Below are 23,252 nucleotides of genomic sequence, written 5' to 3' on the forward strand. Positions count from 1 at the left end.
CTTTATTCATTCATCTGTGGATGGACACTGTTTCCATATCTTGGCTATTGTGAATAATGCAGTAGACATGGCTATGTATATATCTTTTCAAATTAGCATTTTCATTTTCTTTGGGTAAATACCCAGTAGTGGAATTACTGTATTACGTGGTAATTCTATTTTTAATTTTTTGAGGAACCTCCATACTGTTTTCCATTGTGGCTGCACCAACCTGCATTCTCACCAACAGTGCATTGGGTTCTTTTTCTCCACATCCTTGCCAACACTTGTTATTTCTTGTCTTTTCTTATTTTGGCCATTCTGACAGATGTAAAGTAATATCTCATTGTGGTTTTAATTTGCACTTCCCTGATGATGAGTGATGTTGAACATTTGTTCATGTGTCTGCTGGTCATCAGTATGTCTTTGGGAACATGTCTATTCAGGGACATCTGGATGGCTGTCAGTAAAGCAGTGGACTCTTGATTCACCTCAGGTGATAATCTCAAGGTCCTGATATCAAGCTGAATCAGGCTCCATGCTCAGCAGGGAGTCTGCTTAAGGATTCTATCTTCTCCCACTGCCCCCCTCCCCTGCTTGTGCTTGTACACATGCTCGCGCACACTCTCTTTCTCTCTCTAAGATAAATAAATTTAAAAGAAGAAAGGAAAAGGTCTATTCAGATCCTTTGCCCACTTTAATGGAATTACTTGTGGTTTTTTGGTGTTGTGTTGTAGAAGTTCTTTATATCTTTTGGATATTTACCCCTTGTCTGATATAGCATTTGCAAATATCTTCTTCCATTCTATAGATTGCCTTTTTCTTTTGTTGATGATTTTCTCTGCTGTCCAAAAGCTTTTTATTTTAGTGTAGTCCCAGTAGTTTTTAATTTTGTTTTTGTTTCTCTTACCAGAAGAGACATATGTAGAAACATGTTTCTTGGCAAATGTCAAAGAAATTACTGCCTATGTTGTTCTTTAGGAGTTTTACGATTTTAGGTCTCACACATATGTCTTTAATCCATTTTGAGTTAATTTTTTTTAATGGTGTAAGAAAGTGATCCAGTTTTATTCTTTTACATGTAGCTGTCTGGTTTTCCCAGCACCAGTTGTTGAAGAGATTTTCCCCATTGTATAGTCTTGCCTCCCTTGTTGTAGATTAATTGACCATGTAAGTGTGGAGTTATTTCTGAATCTATTATTTGCTTTCATTGATCTGTATGTCTATTTTTATGCCAATCTTTTACTCTTTAATGAAGTTTTAACTTTTCTGTCAATGTTGCTGTTTGGCTTCTTAGAATTATAATCTAACATTATAGAAGAATATCATTGGCTTCCCTATTGCTGTACTATCTTCCCAAGTGATCACTATAGTTTATTTCCAACAAACAATAAGTCTGTCAAGAAGGCACATTATCATAAAATAGGAAACCATAGGATTGTCAGATAAAAACTTTAAGCTTATATATTTCCTATGTAGTATTACTCATTCACTTATTTATTCTACAAATATTTATCATTGCTTTTTACAATTTCAGGAGTATGTCTATTACTAACACTGCTCACCGAAGGAATTCCAAAATTCAGCCAAAATCTGCCATTACATGAGTTTACCAGAGTTGAACTCTTATCACGTACCAACAGATCAGAATAAAGCTAAATATCTTTGTTATCCTGAAAGTGAACATATTAATTCATGAGTGTAGTAAATATAAAGGAGGTTATAGTCATATGGTCAGATAAATAAACCATGAACTTCAGTCTCTGGAGTAGGAATGTAAAGTTGAGAACAAACAATTAGTTCTGGGTTTTTGTCCTGACTCTGCCAATCAGTAGTCATGTTACCTCTAGGTCTTGGTAGTCTCATCTGTAAAATGAGTACAATAAATCCCTTCTTGGCTGTAAAGTACTCTGAAAACTTAAGTGCTATGTAAATATAATCTAGTGACTGGTGGTGGAAGGGAAGCCTTAGCTAAGGGGGAAAAGAAAAAAGAGAAGGATTGCAAGTTCATCAACCTTAAGAAAGTTTGAGTCTCTTAACTTTGACATCTAAAATCATTAAAATTTTTATATTATGAAAGTGGAAATAAAATTATTGATTTTTTTTCAAGGCAAGTTGGTACTTCTTCTTTTTTATACAGATAGCTACTGGTTTTTAGAGCCTAGGTGGTGACTGTAATACATTTTTTATTTAATCAGCTTTTTTTTCCCCCCAGTTATCAAAAAATCCAGTGCTCTGGAGAATAAGAACTTTCGAAGGCTTCCATTAGTAAGTAGAACCCGAGTTCCACTTATTACCTTGCCACCTGCTGAAAGGTCACCTGATTTAGCTTCTTGTTCATACACGATCAACTGTGACAGGCAAGAATCTTCTGGTCCCCCCCCCATATTCAACTTGTGTGAAGAATCAGGAGTTCTTTCTTTTAGCTTTGCGCTTGAAGACCAAAGTGAAACTTCCTTCTTTAAAGAATCTAGAGAAGTGACTCCAGGGGACATTTTACTTCTCAATAATATATCTACTCAAAGCAAGTGGCTGAAATATCAGAACATACCCCAGTGCAACTTGACTACTCCAAACAGAGTCGATAAGAAAGTAACAGATGGCTTCTCTCCTGAGATTATTCCTGGGACGCATTTTAGTGACACAGGTGAAAGACAGAATGATACTGTGAATGAAATCTCTTTAGACTCTATGCATTTGCAAATGTTAAAAGGCATGCTCCATCAACAGCAGCAGGATTTTAGCAGTCAAGATTTGGTTTCTAGAAAGAAAGCACTCTGTTTGAATATAAAGCAGACTTCCAAGATTGAAAATATTCAAAACATGTTAGGAGAGTCTGCCTGCTACATCTCCTGTGTAACAGATTTACAGGTGAGGAAGTGTACCGATGTACCTTGGTGCATTTTTTCCAATAGTTATTGTCTGAATTTTATTTTATTTTATTTTTAAAGATTATTTATTTGACAGACAGAGATCACAAGTAGGCAGAGAGGCAGGCAGAGAGAGGGGGGAAGCAGACTCCCCGCTGAGCAGAGAGCCCGATGTGGGGCTCAATCCCAGGACCCTGGGATCATGACCTGAGCCGAAGGCAGAGGCTTTAACTCACTGAGCCACCCAGGTGCCCCTGTTGTCTGAATTTTAACAAAAGAATTACCAAAATCATATCGAGCAATGATTTTACTCCTGGAGCTGATGGCTTTTTTGTTTTTTCCTTTTTTGAGTTTTCCAGAACTCTAGGTATAATCTTCTCTTCTTCGATTTAAAATCTTTCCTAGTAATTGTGAACATCAAGTAAACTTAAATATTTGAAAGCGTCTGGTGCAGTATCGGACATGTAATAACTAGTTAATAAATTATAGCTTCAAGTCTTTCCCCTTTGATCACCGCTCTTACTGTGATTGTTCCGATTTTTCACTACGAGTTCAGTTTTGCCGATCAGACCACGGTTAATGTAAAGTTAGATCTTATTATGCATTGATTTTGCACAATTATTGTGGTTGTAACCAGCAATTGAAACATACAGTGTTGTTCTTATTAGCCAAGTTTTTCCTAGCAAAAACTAAAAACTCATTAAGGGACAGAAACATTTATTCTTATTTATATGATTAAAATTGCCATGCATAGCTATTTTTGCTATATTCCTTGTCTCATTTAGCATTAGCAAATGATTTTCAAGAATTCTGAAAATTAAAAGAAAAATGGGTTTGTTATACATCTCTATAGAGAATAACTTTCTCATTCATAAACAGTGTTTTTCTGGAGTTGTTATCATAACTTGAATTATTCAATTTCAGGAGATAAATGGCTCTGAGCTATGCTTCCCAAGTGGACAGAAAATAAAATCTGCTTATCTTCCCCAAAGGCAAATTCAAATACCAGCTGTTTTTCAGTCTCCTGCTCATTATAAGCAGATTTTTACATCTTGTCTCATAGGTATGACTGTTATTTTTCTATTTTATTATGATTGATTGCTGCTTAATATAAGTAGTATAGCTATAGAAAGCATAATATTTTATACTGTGAATTTTCATATTAAATTCTCTACTTGAGGGACGCCTGGGCGGCTCAGTTGGTTAAGCCGCTGCCTTCAGCTCAGGTCATGATCCTGGGGTCCTGGGATCGAGTCCCACATCGGGCTCCTTGCTCGGCAGGGAGCCTTGCTTCCTCCTTTCTCTCTGCCTCCCTCTCTGCCTGCTTGTGTGTACTCTTTCTCTGACAAATAAATAAAAATCTTAAAAAAAAATTTTATAAAAAAAAAATAAAAAAATAAATTCTCTACTTGAGATTTGTTATTTTTCATATGTTTCCTCCAGTTTTCAACAGTAACTTATATGCTAGTTTAAGGTCAAATTGAATTTCATTAAGAGGGAAATGACGGTATTATCTTTTTCAAGTTATAATTTTTCATGTTTTTTGAACTAGAGGTGTTACAAGTGGTTTTGTTAAGAAATCTTAAACATGATGCATGATAAGTTTTTTTTTTTTTTAAGATTTTATTTATTTGACAGTGAGAGAGGAAGCACAAGCAGGGGGAGTGGGAAAAGGAGAAGCAGGTTTCTCTCTGAGCAGGGAGTCTGATGTGGGGCTCTATCCCAGAGTCCTCAGATCATGATCTGAGCCGAAGGCATACCTTTAACCGACTGAGCCATCCAGACACCCCAGCATAATTAGTTTCGATAGTTCTTTTGGTTGTACAAGGACAAAACTTACCTTTGAAAAAATGGATATTAGCATTAGGTTATAGATTACTCTGTTAAAAGGCTTTTTTGAATTTAGCTAACAGTGGACATGATACAAACAATTATTTTATATTTCATCTGTACTTTTTTCTTTTTCTTTCTTTTTTTTTTTGGTAGAACATCTAAATATATTGCTGTTTGGCTTGGCACAGAGGTTACACAAAGCTCTTTCAAAAGTTGACATATCATTTTATACATCATTAAAGGGAGAGAAACTGAAAAATGTAGAAAGTAATGTGCCATTCTGCCATCATCATCAACCTGCAAAACTTGTAATGGTTAAAAAGGATGGTCCAAATAAGGTATTGTTGCCTCTTCTTGCCTATTGCCCCACCAAATACTTGTAAAAAAGTTTAGGTACCTACTGCTTTATGACAAGTTTAGTTAAAGAGCAAGTCTTGATTAGGAGCCACTTGAGGTGTTAGTAACTAACATACAGTAAATTCCCAGGAAATTTTTATTGAAAGATTATCTGTGTTCTAGGATGCAAAAGTGTGAGTTAAGATCATCCTTCACATTGCTTAGGAACTTACTACATAGTGGTGGATGGAGATAAAAGGAAATTTTGCATAATAGTGTAATTGATACAGTAGGAGGGATATACCCAAATTATAGTTATAGCACTGAGAAAGGAATATGTCCCAACCTGAGATCTTAGAGAATGCAGAGATGAGCCTGAAAGAAGTGAAAGTTGAAGTAGTTTATTATGTGATCCCCAGTATAAGTAACAGATAAGGCCTTAGGAATATAAAAGCATAGTGATTTTATTTGCATTGCTGATAATGTATTATAGTGGGAGAAATCAAGCTAATGTTTATGTATTGCATATATATATATTTAGATGTAAATTCAGTTGTCAAAAGCAAGAATTCATAAATAACTACAGAATAAAATATTATAGAACCATCAAAAGTCTTTTTTTCTTTTTAAGATAATTTGATGACATTGTTGTCATGTGTCCAGTATGTTGTGTATAAAGGTTAAGTTATGGAGTAGAAAATACATCATTCATTATCCATCATTATCTGAGTTTTATTATTTTAAAAAACAGTATACTGTGTATATTTTTGTGTGCATATGCACACACTTATGTGAGTGACAAAAAAGGCCAAAAAGAAATGCACAAGATATTTCTTGTAGTTCTTTCTGGTTTTCTATAGTGAACATTTTAAATTGGGAAAACAATAAATTTTGTTTTTCAAATAAGCTTATATTCTCAGAATAATGTAATTTTTTGATGAGGAGAAAATAAATGGAAAAGTAGGTGGTTTTAAATTTTAGTGTGTTGTTTAAATTGATATTAATAAAAAGATTAACTGGTATAATAAATAATTTATTAAAGTACATTAATGCCAAACAACTTTTTGTATGTCTTGACAAATACAGTACAAAAACAGAAAAATATAAAATTTTTCTTCCTAAATTATAATATCTTTTTCCTCTTAGGGCCGTCTCTTTTATACCTGTGATGGACCCAAAGCTGAACAATGTAAATTTTTCAAGTGGCTTGAAGAAGTGACCCCAGGATATTTAACACAAGAAGACTCTCTACCTAGCATGGTTTTAAGTGATACAAAGAGTATTGGCCTATACTTAAGAAGTCAAAAGATACCTCTCTTTGAGGAATGCCAACTTTTGGTGAGGTACGTTTCTTGGTACCAAATAATGCCTGTAATTATATCAGAAGATAATAACCTCACATGATTGTCATCAGTTTTTGTTGTTGTTGTTGTTTTAAGATTTATTTATTTATTTTAGAGAGAGAGTGAGACAAACAGCAAGTTGGGGGTATGGGAGAGGGAGAGGGAATCTCAAGCAGACTCCCTGCTGAGCATAGAGTCCAATGTGGGGCTTACTCCCACAACCCTGAGATCAGGACGTGAGCTGAAATCAAGAGTTGGACGCTTAACCACTGAGCCACCGAGGGGCCCTTATTGTCATCAGTTTTAAAAGAGATTGAGATAGGAAAAATATTTAAAAGTATCTAAAACCTCAGTTTTTCTAACTGTAAAATGGGAATAATTTTCTAAAGCTGTTTTTGGACCCCTCTAAACATCAAGCAGTGTCAGCAATATGAAGGTGACTGGCAGGCATGCTGTTTTTCCAAACATTTTTATATACGGTCACAATCCTAAGGGAAACCCTGCTTAACAAACCACAAGAATAATTTTTATCAGTGCTGGATAATAGTGGTCATTCACAAGGCTGAACTAGGTAGTTTTGTAAGATAATGGAATGCTACGTTTTGGAAAAATGTCTTATAAAAGTAGCTATAATGAACATTTGCATGGTAATTTAATAACATCTCTGGGGGGTTTATACATGCTGTGCCCTCTTCTAGGTACTTTGCATATGTTATTTCATTTAATCATCACAATAACCTAGAAAATATGGAAATAATGGGGATAATATATTATAGTTATCAAAACTGAGTACTCTATCTTTTATATACTTTATGGATACTTTTCCCATCTCAGTCTCTTTTAAAACTGTTGATAATTCCGTGATGGTTGCTATTATCTTCCTTTGACACAATATTTTAAGATTTTGTGTACATGTATGAAAGTATATAAACATATACTCACCCTGGTTCTTCCCTTTTAATGTTGTATTTTAAAGCTGAAAAGAAGGGGCACCTGGGTGGCTCTGTCGTTAAGCTTCTGACTTCCGCGAGGTCATGATCCCAGGGTCCTGGGATCAAGCCCCTGCTCAGTGGGGAGCCTGTTTTCCCTCTCCTGCTCCCCCTGGCTTGTATTCCCTCTCACTGCCTCTCTCTCTCTCTGTCCAATAAATAAATAAAATCTTTAAAAAAAAGTTAAAGATGAAAAAGATCTGTAACTTGTAAGCTAAGTCCTGGGATTATAATGTACAGTATGGTAACTGTATTACATACATAATACATAAATATGTATTACATATTTAAAAGTTGCTGAAAGAGTAGATCTTAAAAGTGCTCATCTTGGGCACCTGGGTGACTCAATCAGTTAAGCGTCCAGCTCTTGATTTTGGCTCAGGTCCCGATCTCAGGGTCATGAGATCGAGCCCCACATTTGGCTCTGTGCTCAGCGGGGAGTCTGCTTGAGAGTCCCTCTACCTCTGCCCCTTCTCACTGTCAAATACATAAATAAATCTTTTTTAAAAAGTGCTCATCACAAGGAGAACAATTTGTAAATCTGTGTGGTGATGGATGTTAACTAGACTTATTGTGGTGATCGTTTCACAATATATGCATATATCGAACCATTTTATTGTACACCTGAAACTACTATAATGTTATATGACAATTATATCTCAGTAAAAAATTTGTCCCTTAATATTTAAATTCACTTTTACTTTTTACTCATTTTTCAGAAAAGGATTTGATTTTCAAAGAAAACAGTATGGCAAACTAAAGAAGTTTACTACTGTAAATCCTGAATTTTATAGTGAACCTAAAAGCAAACTTTATCTTAAGCTGAGTCGGAAGGAAAATTCTTCAACTTATAGCAAAAGTAAGTTGACTGATCATGTTGGTGACTATGTCTAGCCTTGCATCTCTGTTACATAATAGCTCTGTAAATTCTTTCTATTAAAAAGGTTTTATAAAATACTGCTTAATAGTAGCATGTACTGTGAATTATTATATAATAAATTGGACCATTTCCAAAAAGCATTTTTAAAAATTTTAGTTTTTTTGGGCACCTGGGTGGCTTAGTATTTTAAGCCTCTGCCTTCGGCTCAGGTCATGATCCCGGGGTCCTGGGATCGAGCCCCGCATCGGGCTCTCTGTTCGGCGGGGAGCCTGTTTCCCTTCCTCTCTCTCTGCCTGCCTCTCTGCCTGCTTGTGATCTCTCTCTGTCAAATAAATAAATAAAAATCTTAAAAAAAAAAATTTAGTTTTTTAAAAAACCTTACTAAAGACTCCCCAAATCTATTTAATTTTGTTTAAAAATTATACTAGCTTCTCGGCATTATGTAAGTATATATTCCTTCTGAATGAAGGAAGCATTATGTTGATTTGTTGATTGCATTCTAGCAGAAACTTCATGTTGCTGACCAATAACAAAACTATTTAAGATAGGCTACTTTGAATAGCACTAATTTAAACCCATAAATTTTAGGTTAATATGGTTTTATTTCCCATCCTTGAACATAACTACCTTTTAAAAAATGACTACAAACTTGTCCAAGGTAATTTAATTACATTTATTTCATGTTTCCCTTTTAGCATTTTCTGGATTTTTCTCTTATTAATATATATCATCAAAAACTGTTTTGAATGTAGGTCTTTGTATGGTAAGCCTGCTAATCCTTGAATACTTGAGAATATTTTTATTACACATTCATATTTGAATGATAGTTTTGCTACATTTCGAATTCTAGGTTATAAGTTCTTTTCATTTAATATTTGGACCTATGGAAGCAGCAATTTTATATGTTTTAACCAAGTATTAATATACTTGGTTACATTCTTGCTGTTGAAAATCTGATGCCATTATGATTCTTATTCCTTTATATGTTATCTGCTCTTTTTGGTTGGAAGCTTTAGAATTTTAATTTTCTCTCTGACTTTTATAGTCTTATATTTCCCTATAATGTGTCTACATATGAATTTTTCCATTTTCTCCTCTTGGGCACACTGTTGGCCTTTTAAATATAAAGTCTTCTATCTCCAAACTCATCTACTATATGCATTAAATATGTATAGCTTTTTGTATGTCAGTCATCTCTCCATAGGGTGTTTGTTTGTTTGTTTTAAATACTGAAGTCAGGGCATCTGGGTGGCTCAGTCAGTTGTGTCCGCTTTCAGCTCAGGTCATGATCCCAGGGTCCTGGGATGGAGCCCCATGTGGGGCTCCCTGCTCAGTGGGGAACCTGCTTCTCCCTCTTGCCCTTGCTTGTGCTCTCTCTATTCCTCTCTCTCTCTTTCAAATGAACAAATAAAAATCTTAAAAAAAATACTAAAGTCTTTTATCTTTTCTATTTTTTAAATTCTGGGAAATTGATTTCCATTATTTCTTCAAATAATCTTCACTTTATTTTTATTTCTCTTCTAGAACTTTTATTATTCCAATATTAGCATCTCTGACTCTCTAAACATTTCTTTTATATTGTTTGGGCTTTTGTCCTTTCTTCATTCTGGGAAATATCCTCAATATTGTCTTCTAAATTGCTTTGTTATTCCTCAAAAGTATCTATTCTGCTATTTATCCCATCAGTTATAACTTTATTTTAACTACCATGTTTTCAGCTTAATATTTTTGTTTGTTTCTTTCTCATTATTTTCTTGGTCATAGTTTGCATTGCTACTATCATCTCTTATCTCTTATAAAAAAAATCTCTTTTCAGGATAAATTTAAATTCTTTGTCCATCTGTTCTGATATTTCCTTTTCTGTAGGTCTCTGTAATCCAGTATTTTTTTTTTTTTTTTGAAGTCTTTGTTCTCCTTAAATGTCTCATTATTTTGGCCTGTAAACTAATTTTCCCCTGGTGGTATCAGCTGCTCTTTCTGGCATGCATATGGGTGAAGGCTGACCGCAGTATGGTTAGCTCCAATGAGGTTAGGGAGTTGGGTTTAGTCCCAGATCTGCCATTTACTGTCCTTGTATCTATGGATAATATATTTAACTTTTTCGGGCCTCATTCTTCCTTCATCAATAAAATGGTGATAATAATAACATCTATCTGATATTTAAAATGTCTTTTGACCCAGTATATAATATGTATTACTGTGTGGGGTTTTTGTTATTGTTGTTTTTAAGATTTTATTTTTTTAAGTCTTCTTAATAACCCAACATGGGGTTCAAACATACAACCCTAAGATCAAGAGTCACATGCTCCACCAAACCAGCCAGGTACCCCTGGCTTATTTTTATTTTATTAAAAAAAAAAAAATTCCCCTAGGTACATGACCTGCCAATAGATTCTGGTCTATTTACCTATCCCTGGTGGCAGTAGTTAGTGGGTATGCTGCCCTGTTTTTCTATCTTAAAGTCCTTCTGGCAGTCTTGTTTTAGCCAAAGACTAAATTAGCCTCAAAACAAATCCTGGAGTCAACTGCTCTAAGAGAGATAGGATTATGCCATCATCCATTAATTAATGTCCCAGCTGACCTTCAATACTCACAATTCCTCTTTGTCTCCTTGGTGGTGAGGTTGGGGTTATCCTGAGAATCTGCTGGGAAAATTCTTCCTCTTTCCCCAATTCCAAAATTCCTTTCTGTCATCTATAAAGAATCAGGAGTTTCCTGGCTTTGTAAGATTTTTATCATCATCCTTTATCATTCTCTTTGTGGCTTCTGTAAGAATCTCAGGGCTCTGAAGTAGACGTGCCATTCCCACTAGCTCTTTTCTAACATTGTATTGGATTTGTATTTCAAATTTTTCCTGTCATTTCAGTGGGATATGGAGAGAAAGGAAAGGCAAACAATTTTTTTTTTTTTTTTTTTTTTGGTCAACTATCTTGAATTGGAGATCTTTTTAAGTTATGGTGATGGTTGGATTAAATAAATATTAGCAAATAAAGAATAAATTATTTCTATGTTACCTCAGTTGGCCATTTTTTTGTTTTTTGAGAGAGATAGAACAAGGGAAGGGCAGAGGGAGAGGAAGTGCGAGAATTTTAAGGAGGCTCCAAGCCCAGTGAAGAGCCCCAGGTGAGGCTCCATCTTACTACCCTGAGATCATGGCCTGAGCTGAAATCCAGAGTCAGATGCTTAACCACCTGAGCCACCCAGGTGCCTGGCAAATTTTTTTAAAAAGTTAGATATATAATATACTATAATAAATCAGGTTTTTCTAAAGCATAAACATTTTCTAAAACAATAGTTCTGTGGGGATATTGATAAAAGTCAATGTAAACAAGTAGATTCTGTGGCTAAATAAATTTGGAAAATGCTGCATTAAGCAAATAACCTTAACTAAGATTTTTCAGAACCTTAAATATGCTGATATGCATTGGACTTTCCAAGATGGGAATGTAGCCCAAAATCATCTTTTCTTATGCGGTTGAGACTCGTGACTTGTCAGTTAATTTTCAAAGTTGGTTTAAGTTAGGAATTAAATAAATAATGCACATGAACATTAAACATTTAAACTTAAAATATTTGAATATATTTTTATTTAATGATCTTTTGATGAAGAATTAAGACTTTTGTTTAGACTGGGTGTTTTGATTGGTGACCTTTTTTTATCTTGTATAAGCCATACCCACAGATACACCACCCATAAAGAATTACCATTCAGAATTTTTAAACATGGAGCAAGAACTTGTGAAGAAATCTAAGTGGAGAGTGATTCAAATTTTTTCAATTTCTTTTCGAAGCTTTTACATTTATCTCAATATATTTGAGTCAAAAGCAGTTTTTCTTGTGTATTTTGTGACTTTTTAAAGTAAATCTTAAGTCTTTCTGAATTATTTAATTTTCTTAAAGCAACAATTATTTTTCTTCATATTCATAATGATTCAAATAATACCTGATTAAGTTATAATATTATAACTAATCCAACTGGTATAAATAAATTTTAGAAGAAGTAAAATTGACTCTTTGTAAGTATCAGCTCAACTGGTGGTAGAAATGATGTACAGGTATTGTGGGAAATAGCCCACTAGGGGTACTCAATATGCCGTGGAGATGGCGTGTTATACAGAAAGAAGAACATTAATTAATCTAGAGCATCTATTAAGTAGAAGTCTGTTAAGAGAACTTGTATTCTGTCTACAGATTGCCAACTTTATTTGAGCATGAAAACCATTACATGGCAGAGCATCTTTTTAGACTCATGTTCTTCCTTGGGAAAGTCTGATATAGCTATAAAGTTGTTTTATAAGAAAGATGAGTTAGATGTTATGTTACTTTATTTACATTGTTTTTTAATATAATCATAAAATAACTTAAAAACATAAAAGTAATTGCATTAAAACATGAAAATAAAATGTCACTTATTCAGGTTTTAGTTTGGGTAGAATCTGGTAGATAATAGCTAATTTTGTTTTTTGAGAAATAATATGACCAAGCATGTAAGAAATCCAAAGTACTTTTGAATTGAGCATAGTTCTGAGTTCTTTAAAAAATGTTTATCTTTACAGATGATCTTTGGGTGGTATCAAAAACCCTGGACTTTGACTTAGATACTTTTATTGCATGTAGTGCTTTCTTCGGGCCATCATCTATCAATGAAGTGGAGCTTCTACCTTTGAAAGGTTATTTCCCTTCTAACTGGCCCACTAACGGTAAGTGTTATCATGCCCATATTAATTTATATTAAAAGAAGAATGATAGACATAAGACGCATTGTAAGCAAGGATGCTAACTTTGTGTGGGATTATTTGATTAAAGCCAACAAAAAGTGAGCCACCTCGGGGTACTTGGGTGGCTCAGTTGGGTAAGTGTCTGACCCTTGATTTCAGCTCAGGCCATGTTCTCAGAGTTGTCAGGGTGGGGTTCTGCACTGGGCTTGGAGCCTGCTTAAGATTCTCTCTCTCAAAAAAAAAAAAAAAGATTCTCTCTCTCCCTCTCCCTTTGTTCCTCCCCCAGCCCTCTCCCCAGCTCATGCACACTCTCTCCAAAAAAAGAAAAAGTATCCATTTCTATTTCCTACTATTGTATGCAATGTGTTCCCGAAAATAGGTATGAAAGTTGAATACATATTTTTGCAGTTCAAGTGTCAGAGAGCTAACAATATAATAAAATCTTGAACCCTCACTTAAGTATTTTGTTGAAGTTTTTTTTTTTTTTTTTTTTTTAAGATTCATCCATTTATTATTTGAGAGAGAGAGAGAGGTGTTGAGGGCATTGGAAAAGGGAGAGAGAATCTCAAGCAGACTCCACGCTGAAGCACGGAGCCCAGTGCAGAGCTTGATCTCATGACCGGGAGACCAAGATCCTCAGCTGAAACCAAGAGTTGGATACTTAACCAACTGTGCCACCCAAGCGCCCCTTAAGTTGATTTTTATATAACTGATTTTAAAAAATATAAACATTAAAAAAAAATAAGAATTTTCTCAAATAATTTCTCATATCAAGTTCTGATTCTCTTGGTTTTTTAATTCTTTTGGCTCATTTTTCTAATAGGGTACATTTAGTAAACACATTTATTTTTACATTGAGAAGGTCTTTTAGATTTTGTAGGGATTTTGCTAGCAGTGGACCAGGAAGGTATGATTTTTGAGAAATTTTTAATAAGATAGTAGGCGACTAGCCTTATTATTATTATTTTTTAATAAAGGAAGTTTTAGTGGGCTGAATCCTTGTCCAGTTCAAAGAATCTGTAGATTTCTCTATACATCCTGATCTCTGGAATAATTCCTGATGGTTCAATTTGGTCTATAATTAGAGACACAACATTTAATGATTCATTTCAAGTATTTTTTAGAAACTTTTTTAGGAAAGATTTTATTTGTGAGATTTATTTATTTATGAGAGAGCACAAGCAGTGGGAGTGGCAGGTAGAGGGAGAAGCAGGCTCCCCGCTGAGCAAGGAGCCCAATTTGGGACTACATGGGACTTAGTCCCAGGACCCTGGGATCATGACCTGAGCTGAAGGCAGATGCTTAATCAATGGAGCCACCCAGCTGTCCCTATTTCAAGTATTTTTTTTTTTAAGATTTTATTTATGTGACAGACAGAGAACACAAGTAGGCAGAGAGAGAGAGAGGAAGGGAAGCAGGTTCCCTTCTGAGCAGACAGCCTGATGTGGGCCTTGATCCCAGGACCTGAGACCATGACCTGAGCTGAAGGCAGAGGCTTAACCCATTGAGCCACCCAGGCACCCCCCTATTTTAAGTATTTTGTATACATTTTTAACTTCTGATTTTTTTCAAGAACTGAAAAAGCTAGTCAACTAACTAGCTTGAGTCCAGTAAAAGTCCAATTGTGTAAATATTTGTTACTTAATTTGTCACTTTCATATGCATATTTTCATATTTGTTGCAGTTGTTCCCCCATATCAGCCTTCTGACTTTATGCTTTCTGTATTTTCCTATAAAATAGTTGAAGAAATGAAAGAAAATGTTCAGAAATTACACAAATCCTACTATACAGCACAAGATGGTATGCTAGTTAGTTGGAACTGTTGAGCGGTGTTACCATGCACTAACTCAGAACAGTTGTTCTTGCTAAATTTGATTTAACTTATGCAATTTATGGATACCCATATAAAATGTATGAATAAGCAGTGTTATAATTTAATGGATGAAAGGACCTCCACAGGTACTTAAGGGTTTATTTTATGTCATATGATTAATTCAGTAGCTGAGCTCTGAGTTAAATGAACATTTGGGGAGAGGGAAGGGCAGAGGAAGAGGGAGAGAGAGAATCCTAAGCAAGCTTCACTCTCAGCACAGAGCCTGACACAGGGTTGGAGCCTAGAATGTTGAGATCACAACCAGAGCTGAAATCAAGGTCAGATGCGTAACCAGTTGAGCCACCGAACTGAACGTTTTGATAGTTTTTTTATGATCCATTATTTTAATATTAAATGTTCATTTTCTGCATTCTCTCTACAGTGGTGGTCCACGCATTGTTGGTTTGTAATGCTAGCACAGAGTTGACCAGTTTGAAAAACATTCAGGACAACTTTAATCCAGCTACTCTACCTCTAACACAGTATTTGTTAACAATGTAAGTCATTATTTTACCTTTGGGTCATTGGTATTCCAAAGTGTGACTAAACGTGAATATGAAAATGCAGTCAAAGTCCAGTACATAAATTTTTACCAGTACTATTTTTATTATCTGTCAGAGACCATGAGATTACTGCTTGTCTGTAGTTAAAAATAAAAACTCATAAAATAAAAACTAATAAATTTTTTCTGTTTGTCAAGGAATAATATATTAAGGATCTTTTGAATGTTGATTTTTTTATTCATTTGTATTTTTATGCCACAAATTATTAAATATCTGAAAGAATCCTTTTATAGGTTGAATTCAGTAATGTATATCGATATTAACTTTATTCTTGACATAACTTATAACTTCTAATTTTTCAAGAACCATTCCCCTTTTTTAAAATATTGGAAGTGATAGTCTATTAAATTCACTAAAATGGTAGATAAAGTCTAGTTTCTAATTTGGAATTTTATGATCTCTCGTGTGGTGTTTTATTTTTCTCACCATAATGAAGTTCTAGGTAAACAATTAAAATCCTTCTGATTCCATTATGTTATTATCTTTTTTTCCTTTTTTAATATTTTTTGTTTATTTATTTGACAGAGAGAGACAGTGAGAAAGGGAACACTAGCAGGGGAAGTAGGAGAGGGTGAAGCTGGCTTCCTGCTTAGCAGGGAGCCCGACGTGGGGCTCAATCCCAGGACACTGGAATCATGACCTGAGCCAAAGGCAGACACTTAATGACTGAGCCACCCAAGCATCCTATCTTCATTATTTAATCTTTGAAATGAATTCATTCTTTATAGAAATAGAAATAAAACCAATTTATTTATTGTGGTATTACCTGAAATAGAGGCCATATTAATTATCTAAGTCAGCCTTATATAGTGGAACATGGGCTTTAAAATCAGTACACCACTTATTATCTGTGTGATTTGGGGAAAAAAATTAATATTTCTGTATCTCTATTTGGGGTGGTTACTTCCTAATGTTGTTTTTAAGATTATATCCAATAATATTTAAAATGCTTAGCATAGTGCCTGCACATATTTGGTCATCAACAAATGTTAGTTCTCTTCTCTTTCCCCCACTTCAGATTGGGACATATATCCCTTTGTACCTTTAAAAAAAGGTTCTCTGTGATGCATATGAAGTGAAGGTTAAGCTGTGAATAGGTTTATTTATTTCAAAAACATCTCATTTTTCTTTTTATTCTTTTTTTTTTTTTGCTGCCTTTTTACTAGGTCTTCATCAACTATAGTTAGCAACAAGAGAGTCAATAAGAGAAATTTTATCCCACCAGCCTTCTCAAACGTCAACACAAAATTTGAACTTCTCAGCCTAGAAGCAACATTGAAGTTAGCTAGTGAATTAATTCAGGCACACAATTTAAATAAGGATCAAGCTACAGCTTTAATTCAGATAGCTCAAATGATGGCATCCCACGAAAATGTTGAAGAAGCGAAGGAACTGCAAATCCATACCCTCCCTATCACGATCATACATGGTAAGAAGCAAGAAAGATAATAGTTCTAGTAAATATACTCTTATATAAGCTTTTATAACTTAATCTGTTTGTAATTTCCTAGTCAGACAAGATTCCAGAAAAACTCTACATAGATTATTTTGAATCTGAACCTACTTTAGTAAACTATTAGATGAGAGCAGAAGTGACCACCCTGAAAGGGCTAATAGGCAGCATATCTGATGAATTAGTAGCATTATACTCTCATTATTTACAGCATCCAGATGTGATCTAGGTATCCACGTGTTGTACTGTCAGAGTGAACTTCAACTCCGAGCAGCAAAGCCTTTTCTTAATTCCTAGTCTGCTCACTCTTTCATACTCCTGCAGCAGCTATTCCAAACCTTCATTCGTTTTTTTAAGATTTTTATTTATTTATTTGACATTTTATTTATTTATTATTTTTTTAAAGATTTTATTTATTTATTTGACAGAGATCACAAGTAGGCAGAGAGGCAGGCAGAGAGAGAGGAGGGAAGCAGGCTCCCCACTGAGCAGAGAGCCCGATGCTGGCCTTGATCCCAGGACCCTGGGATCATGACCTGAGCTGAAGGCAGAGGCTTTAACCCACTGAGCCACTCAGGCGCCCCCCCAAACCTTCATTCTTATATGAAGAATATAAGGGGCATCCTCCTTGCTCCTGCCCCACTCTCTTCTGAAACTGATCTTTCCTCTAAAACAGGAAACGGAGCTTATAACAGAAACTCCTTTCAATATCCTGCTCTCCTTCTCCAATTTACCTAAGTTTGAATCTATTTTTAACCTCGTTTGGTTCTGTCCCAGTAAGGGAGCTTTACTTTCCCCCTCTTAGAACTAATCATTCTATTCAGATTCTGTCACCCCTTTAGCTCATTTCCTCTCACAGACCTCCACTGAGCTGTTTTGTGCTACTTTGAGGATTTGCATCACATCCACCCTGTTGACCAAGCTAGATATCTGGGAGTCATCCTTGATTACTCTTTCTCCCTAGATGAAGTGCCTCTCTTAATCCTCCTCCTACTCTTTATCTTCCCTCATCATATCAGTTACTGAGATGTTTCCCTTCTAGTGTCTACCTTCTTTCATATCAGTTTTTTTCTCTCCAGATCACTAGCATCCCCTTAAGCCCAGTCTTCATATAGCCTACTGGTAAGAGGGTGGGCTCTTGAGCTAGAATCCTGGCTTTATATCCTGGCTGTTTTATTTATTAGCTGTATGATCTTGGGCACGTTACTTATCTTTTTAATTTCCTGCCTTGTAACATGGAGTTGATAATAGCGTCTGTCTCTTAGGATTGGAAGATTAAATGACTTAACTGATTAGTAAAGGGCTTAGGCACTCAGGAAAGGGAGGCACTCAGGGAAGTTAGCATGTATTAAAGTATTGTAACAATATTGTAGCAATTATTGTCATACAGCTTTCTAATTGATCTACCTTTAGTTTTACCTTTTGTAATTACTTTCACTCAAGTAGTTTTTACAAAATACAATCTGCCTAAGTCAGTTCTATTGCTTGAAATCCTTTGGGACTGTCCCTGGCCTACAAGACAAAATAAACTTTTTAGCCGTACCATGAAGAACTCTTGTGATTTATCCTCCTGCCTATCTTGTCAGCCTCATCTCTTGCCTATTTGCAATAGCCTGTATAGAAATAGGTAACATCTACATACTTTGTCATGCTTTTGCCTAGAATGACCTTTCTTTAAGCAGTCTGGATATCTTACGCTGAAAGCCTTACTTCTGCACTTCTTATTTTTAGGAGACATTCCCATCTCCACCAAAGCAGAAAGTAATGTTCTTTTATACATACTATAAATTTTTAAATGGCAAAAGAAGAAATGTTCTTTTTTACTTACCCTTCTTTATCATTGTTCCTTTACTTTGTCTAGGGTCTCATTAAATATGGAGGTCTTTGGTTATCTATCTACTTATCCCCTCTGCTAAGCACATAGTGGTAACTCAATGAATGTTTTTTGAACAAATTAATTTAAACAAAGGAGAGAGGAAGGCAGATGGAGGAAATGTTTCTTGTGCTTTCAGAAATTTATTTATAGTATTGCCTTTATTTTTTTCTCCTTCCTTCAAAATAATTAGGTGTTTTTGGAGCAGGAAAGAGCTATTTGCTGGCAGTGGTGATTTTGTTTCTTGTACAGCTGTTTGAAAAGAGTGAAGTTCCTACAGTTGGAAATGCAAGACCATGGAAACTTCTCATTTCTTCTTCCACTAATGTAGCTGTGGACAGAGTACTTCTTGGGTACGTATGACTAGTATATTTAATAGCTAATTGGGGTGCCTGGGTGGCTCAGTGGGTTAAGGCCTCTGTCTTCGGCAGAGATCCCAGGGTCCTGGGATTGAGCCCCGAGTCAGGCTCTCTGCTCAGCGGGGAGCCTGCTTCCTCCTCTCTCTCTGCCTGCCTCTCTGCCTGCTTGTGATCTCTGTCTGTCAAATGAATAAATAAAATCTTTAAAAAAATAAATAGTTAATATTTTATTATTTTATTCTATTTTAAATTTTTAAAAGTTTTATTTATTTAAGCAACTCTGCCTCTAGCGTGGGGCTCGAACTCAGGACGCCAAGATCAAGAGTCACATGCTCCTCCGACTGAGCCAACCAGGAGGCCCTAAGTAGTTAATATTTTAGGTTATTGTTGAGAGAGACAATCCATCATGGGCCCTGAGTGTCCATGCATATTTTTGCTGGGCATGTCAAAAATTCAAGGCCTTAGTCTCTGACTGAGAGAGCATCAATGAAAGAGTAATAAACTAACTTATTAGGTTATAAATATGATAAAATCAAATACCAAACCTGACCATGTTGGCACAAGGACAGGATACTCACTAAAAATTAAACTTGGTCATGTAGGGCTAAAGGGTATATTGTTGAGGGAGGCAATCTGCCCTGGGACCCTGACCATCCCTCCTGGGATGTTAAGGATGCAAAGCCCTGACCACGATTACCCAAGACATTTCTCAGTGTTATGTTTGCAGCAAGCAGCCTTGATTGACAAGGTAGTGTCTCCCTCCAAGACAAAGAGCAGGTTTGCTTACTGATTGTTATAAGAAGAGTGGCTCTCCGAGTTCAGTGTTTCTTTTCTGCAGCTCAACACAATGTATGTGCAAGGATCTATCTGGACCTTCTGTGTCTTTCCACTGGACTTGGGGACCAAGGGAAACCAGTGCATATTTGTGGTTGCTTATGCTGTTACCAGTGCCATGAATAAAAGTCATTTGTTCCTGACTCAAGAACCTTGGAAGTGGGCTAAAATTGCCGAACCAACTTATAGGTCATTCTTAACCAACTGAGCCACCCAGGCACCCCTTACTTATAGGTCATTCTTAAATGCCTGTCTGTATGAACCTATAATAGTAAAACAGCTGATCAGTTTAGTCAAATTAATTTTTAATTTTAGTAATAGGGATCTAAGGAAGACAATCATAATCTGTATTGCAGGTATAAAATTTTTGTCATTGTGTAAAATTTTATTGAAAATGCAAAGACAGGAGCACTGTGTGGCTCAGCCAATTAAGCAGGTAAGTATCTGATTCTTAATTTTGGCTCAGGTCATGATCTCAGGGTCATGAGATCAAGCCCTGTCTTGGGCTCTGCACTCAGAATCTGCTTGTTTTTCTCCCTCCTTCTGCCCTCTCCCCAGTCACACATCCTCTCTCTCACTTTCTCTTTCTCTCTAAAATAAATACAATACTTAAAAAAATTTTTTTTAAATGCAAAGAAAATATTACATATTTTACCAGTATCCCAATAACATATTGACATAATTTTGACATAAATGACAAAGTTTGATTAGAAGAAAGAACTCATTTTAAAATGTGTAGGCTTTTTAAAAATTAACTTTTATAATTACATAAATGAATGCTTAAGGTGGAAAATATGCAGACTATACAGATAATATATTTCTTTACAGATTTTTAAGGCATACGCATATACTCATTTATTTTCCATACTTAGCATTCAACATAATGTAGTATTTTGTGTCCTGTTTTTTTCACATAAAGATAAAGTATTGGGGCACCTGGGTAGCCCAGTTGGTTAAATGTCTGTCCCTTGGTTTCAGCTCAGTGTTGTGGGATCCAACCCCACATGGGACTCAGTGCTCAGTGCAGAGTCTGCTTCAGATTCTTTCTCCCTCTCCCTCTGCCCCTCCTCTGCTCTCACATGCTCTTGCTCACTCTCTAAAATGAATAAATAAAATGTTTTAAAAAAGATTATTTATATTATTGCATCTTTTAGAAAAAACAATTTTTCTCAACTTTGTCATATGCAATGCAATGATATGCTTACACTTTAATTAAGCAATTTTTTTAAAGTTTTATTAAGTAATCTACATCTAACATGGGGCTTGAACTCAGGACCCCGAGATCAAGAGTCCCACATTTCTCCGACTAAGCCAGGCACTCCTAATCAAGCAATTTTTGATCAGTAAACTTTTTTTAGATTTTTGCCATTATAAATAACATTGCAGTAAAGATCCTTAGATATTAATCTGTCTCCATTTCTGATTCTTTCCTTAAAGAAAAGTCTCAGGCCTAGAATAAAAGATGTAAACTTTATTTTTTTAAGATTTTTTGATTTATTTGAGAGAGTGAGAGAGAGCACACACATGTTGCATGCAGGGGGGTGAGGGAGTGGCAGAGGAAGGGGGAGAGAATGAATTTTAAGCAGGCTCCACACTGAGCAAGGAGTGAGGAGCCTGATGTAGGGCTCAATCCCATGACCCTGAGATCATAACCTGAGCTGAAATCAACAGTCAGCACTTAACTGACGGAGTCACCCAAGTGCCCCTAATTTTTTTTTTTTTTTTGTAAATCTCACAACCCTGAGATCAAGAGTTGCTTGCTTACTGACTGAGCCAGCCAGGCACCCCAAGATGTAAATATTTTCTAAGCTTCCTAATTTATTTTTCAAAATTGTCCTTCAGAAAGGATCTGCCAGTGTACAGTCTTCTAAGTAATCTAAAACAGAGACTGAATACATTTCTTGATTCAAGACAAAGAGGAGTTACTTGGGGGCTAAACAGGAAAAAGCTTTAGACTGCTCAGCTTGAGATGAAAATTTAACTGTAGTCTGTTAGAAAAGTTAGAAAAATCATAAAGTTAGAATGAAGAAGGAAGGTAAGTACTGAATACTAAAAAATTTAGGAGAAATTCTCCAATGTTTAAGCCTCTGATAAGGACCTGAGAAATATGGATCTATAATTAGGATATACACCTCAACTGCATATAGGCTAGACTCACACATTAAAATAACATTTAGCAATACATTTGGACAATGTACTCTGACAGTAATGGACAGGATGGGAAAAAGAGTTTCTTGAGAAGAAATAAAATGTACTTTTTTTTTTTTTTTTTAAGATTTTATGTATTTTAGAAAGAGAACGTGTGAGGTGGGGGGAGGAGCAGAGGGAGAGGGACAGACAGACTTTAGCTAAGTGCAGAGCCCGAGGTGAGGCTCATCTCATAACCTTGAGATCATGACCTGAGCCCAAAGCAAGAGGATGCTTAACTGACAGAGTGAACGAGGTGCCCTCAAAAAACATACTTTTTACCCTATTTTAGTGGTATGATGAGGATACTGCATACTCTGTTATCACAGAATTAACATAAAATTGCATTGAAAAAATGTAATCTATGTTTTGAGACTGAAAAGTGGCTGACTGTCTCCAAGATGAGGACTATGAAATATGCAGAAGTTGCAGTTTATCCATGTATTGACATTAAACAAACTGCTTCCAAATTATTTAGGAAAACTGTGTGTGGAAAGCTATAGTTTATTTAGCTTTCTAGCACTTTAAATTCCCATTTGAGGTGACAGAAGATGTTGTAGAGAACTGGATATTCATTGAGATCCCTGCTCTGTTGCTAGCCGAGAGCCAGAGCTCTAAGATAAATGAGATGGAAAGGTAGGTGAGAGTGGCTTCTTCACAAAGCCCTAATTGGGGATGATGTATGTAGAAGAATGATCATAGCTTTCGAAGGTAGACAGACTTGCCTAGGCTGAATCATGGCTGACTCTACTTATTAGCTCTGTGGCCTCAGCAAAATACCTCATCTTTGGAGTTCTCATCTATAGAATGAGTACTATCATGCAGAGCTGTAATGAGTATTAAATGAGATAATGTATATAAAAATAGGCATGCATTCCTAATAAATGCTGATGCTAAGTATATGGTAGCTATTTTCCATATTATTATGTCAGAGACAGTTTTATTTGTGATAAATACTAACATCAGTATTTTAGAAACATTTAATGAACCTTCAGTATAATTTAAAAATTCTTTATAAAATGTATTATATAAAAAAAAGTTTTTAGCTACATTGCATTTACTGCATTTAGGCACATCAGGTTGAATTCTGTAACTAAAATACACTGTTACACAAAAATAATTTTAATAACATAAATATTAGGTGAAACTTTGCTTTATAAA

At 35.4% G+C, this 23,252-nt stretch overlaps 1 protein-coding gene across 1 annotated transcript in view; it reads left to right on the plus strand.

The window, feature by feature from the left end:
- Positions 1 to 23,252, plus strand: part of ZGRF1 (zinc finger GRF-type containing 1) — an 88,269-nt gene that overhangs the window by 45,652 nt on the left and 19,365 nt on the right. Inside the window, exons 15-23 of the mRNA XM_032856764.1 lie at positions 2,195 to 2,850; positions 3,774 to 3,912; positions 4,836 to 5,020; positions 6,165 to 6,361; positions 8,070 to 8,209; positions 12,787 to 12,930; positions 15,205 to 15,319; positions 16,552 to 16,814; positions 18,905 to 19,064. Coding sequence (XP_032712655.1) covers positions 2,195 to 2,850; positions 3,774 to 3,912; positions 4,836 to 5,020; positions 6,165 to 6,361; positions 8,070 to 8,209; positions 12,787 to 12,930; positions 15,205 to 15,319; positions 16,552 to 16,814; positions 18,905 to 19,064 — 1,999 coding nt within the window. The remainder of the gene's footprint in view (positions 1 to 2,194; positions 2,851 to 3,773; positions 3,913 to 4,835; positions 5,021 to 6,164; positions 6,362 to 8,069; positions 8,210 to 12,786; positions 12,931 to 15,204; positions 15,320 to 16,551; positions 16,815 to 18,904; positions 19,065 to 23,252) is intronic.

Source organism: Lontra canadensis, unplaced genomic scaffold (assembly GCF_010015895.1).
Source record: "Lontra canadensis isolate GAN:19392208 unplaced genomic scaffold, GSC_riverotter_1.0 scaffold1, whole genome shotgun sequence".
In the NCBI taxonomy this organism is placed as follows: Eukaryota; Metazoa; Chordata; class Mammalia; order Carnivora; family Mustelidae; genus Lontra; species Lontra canadensis.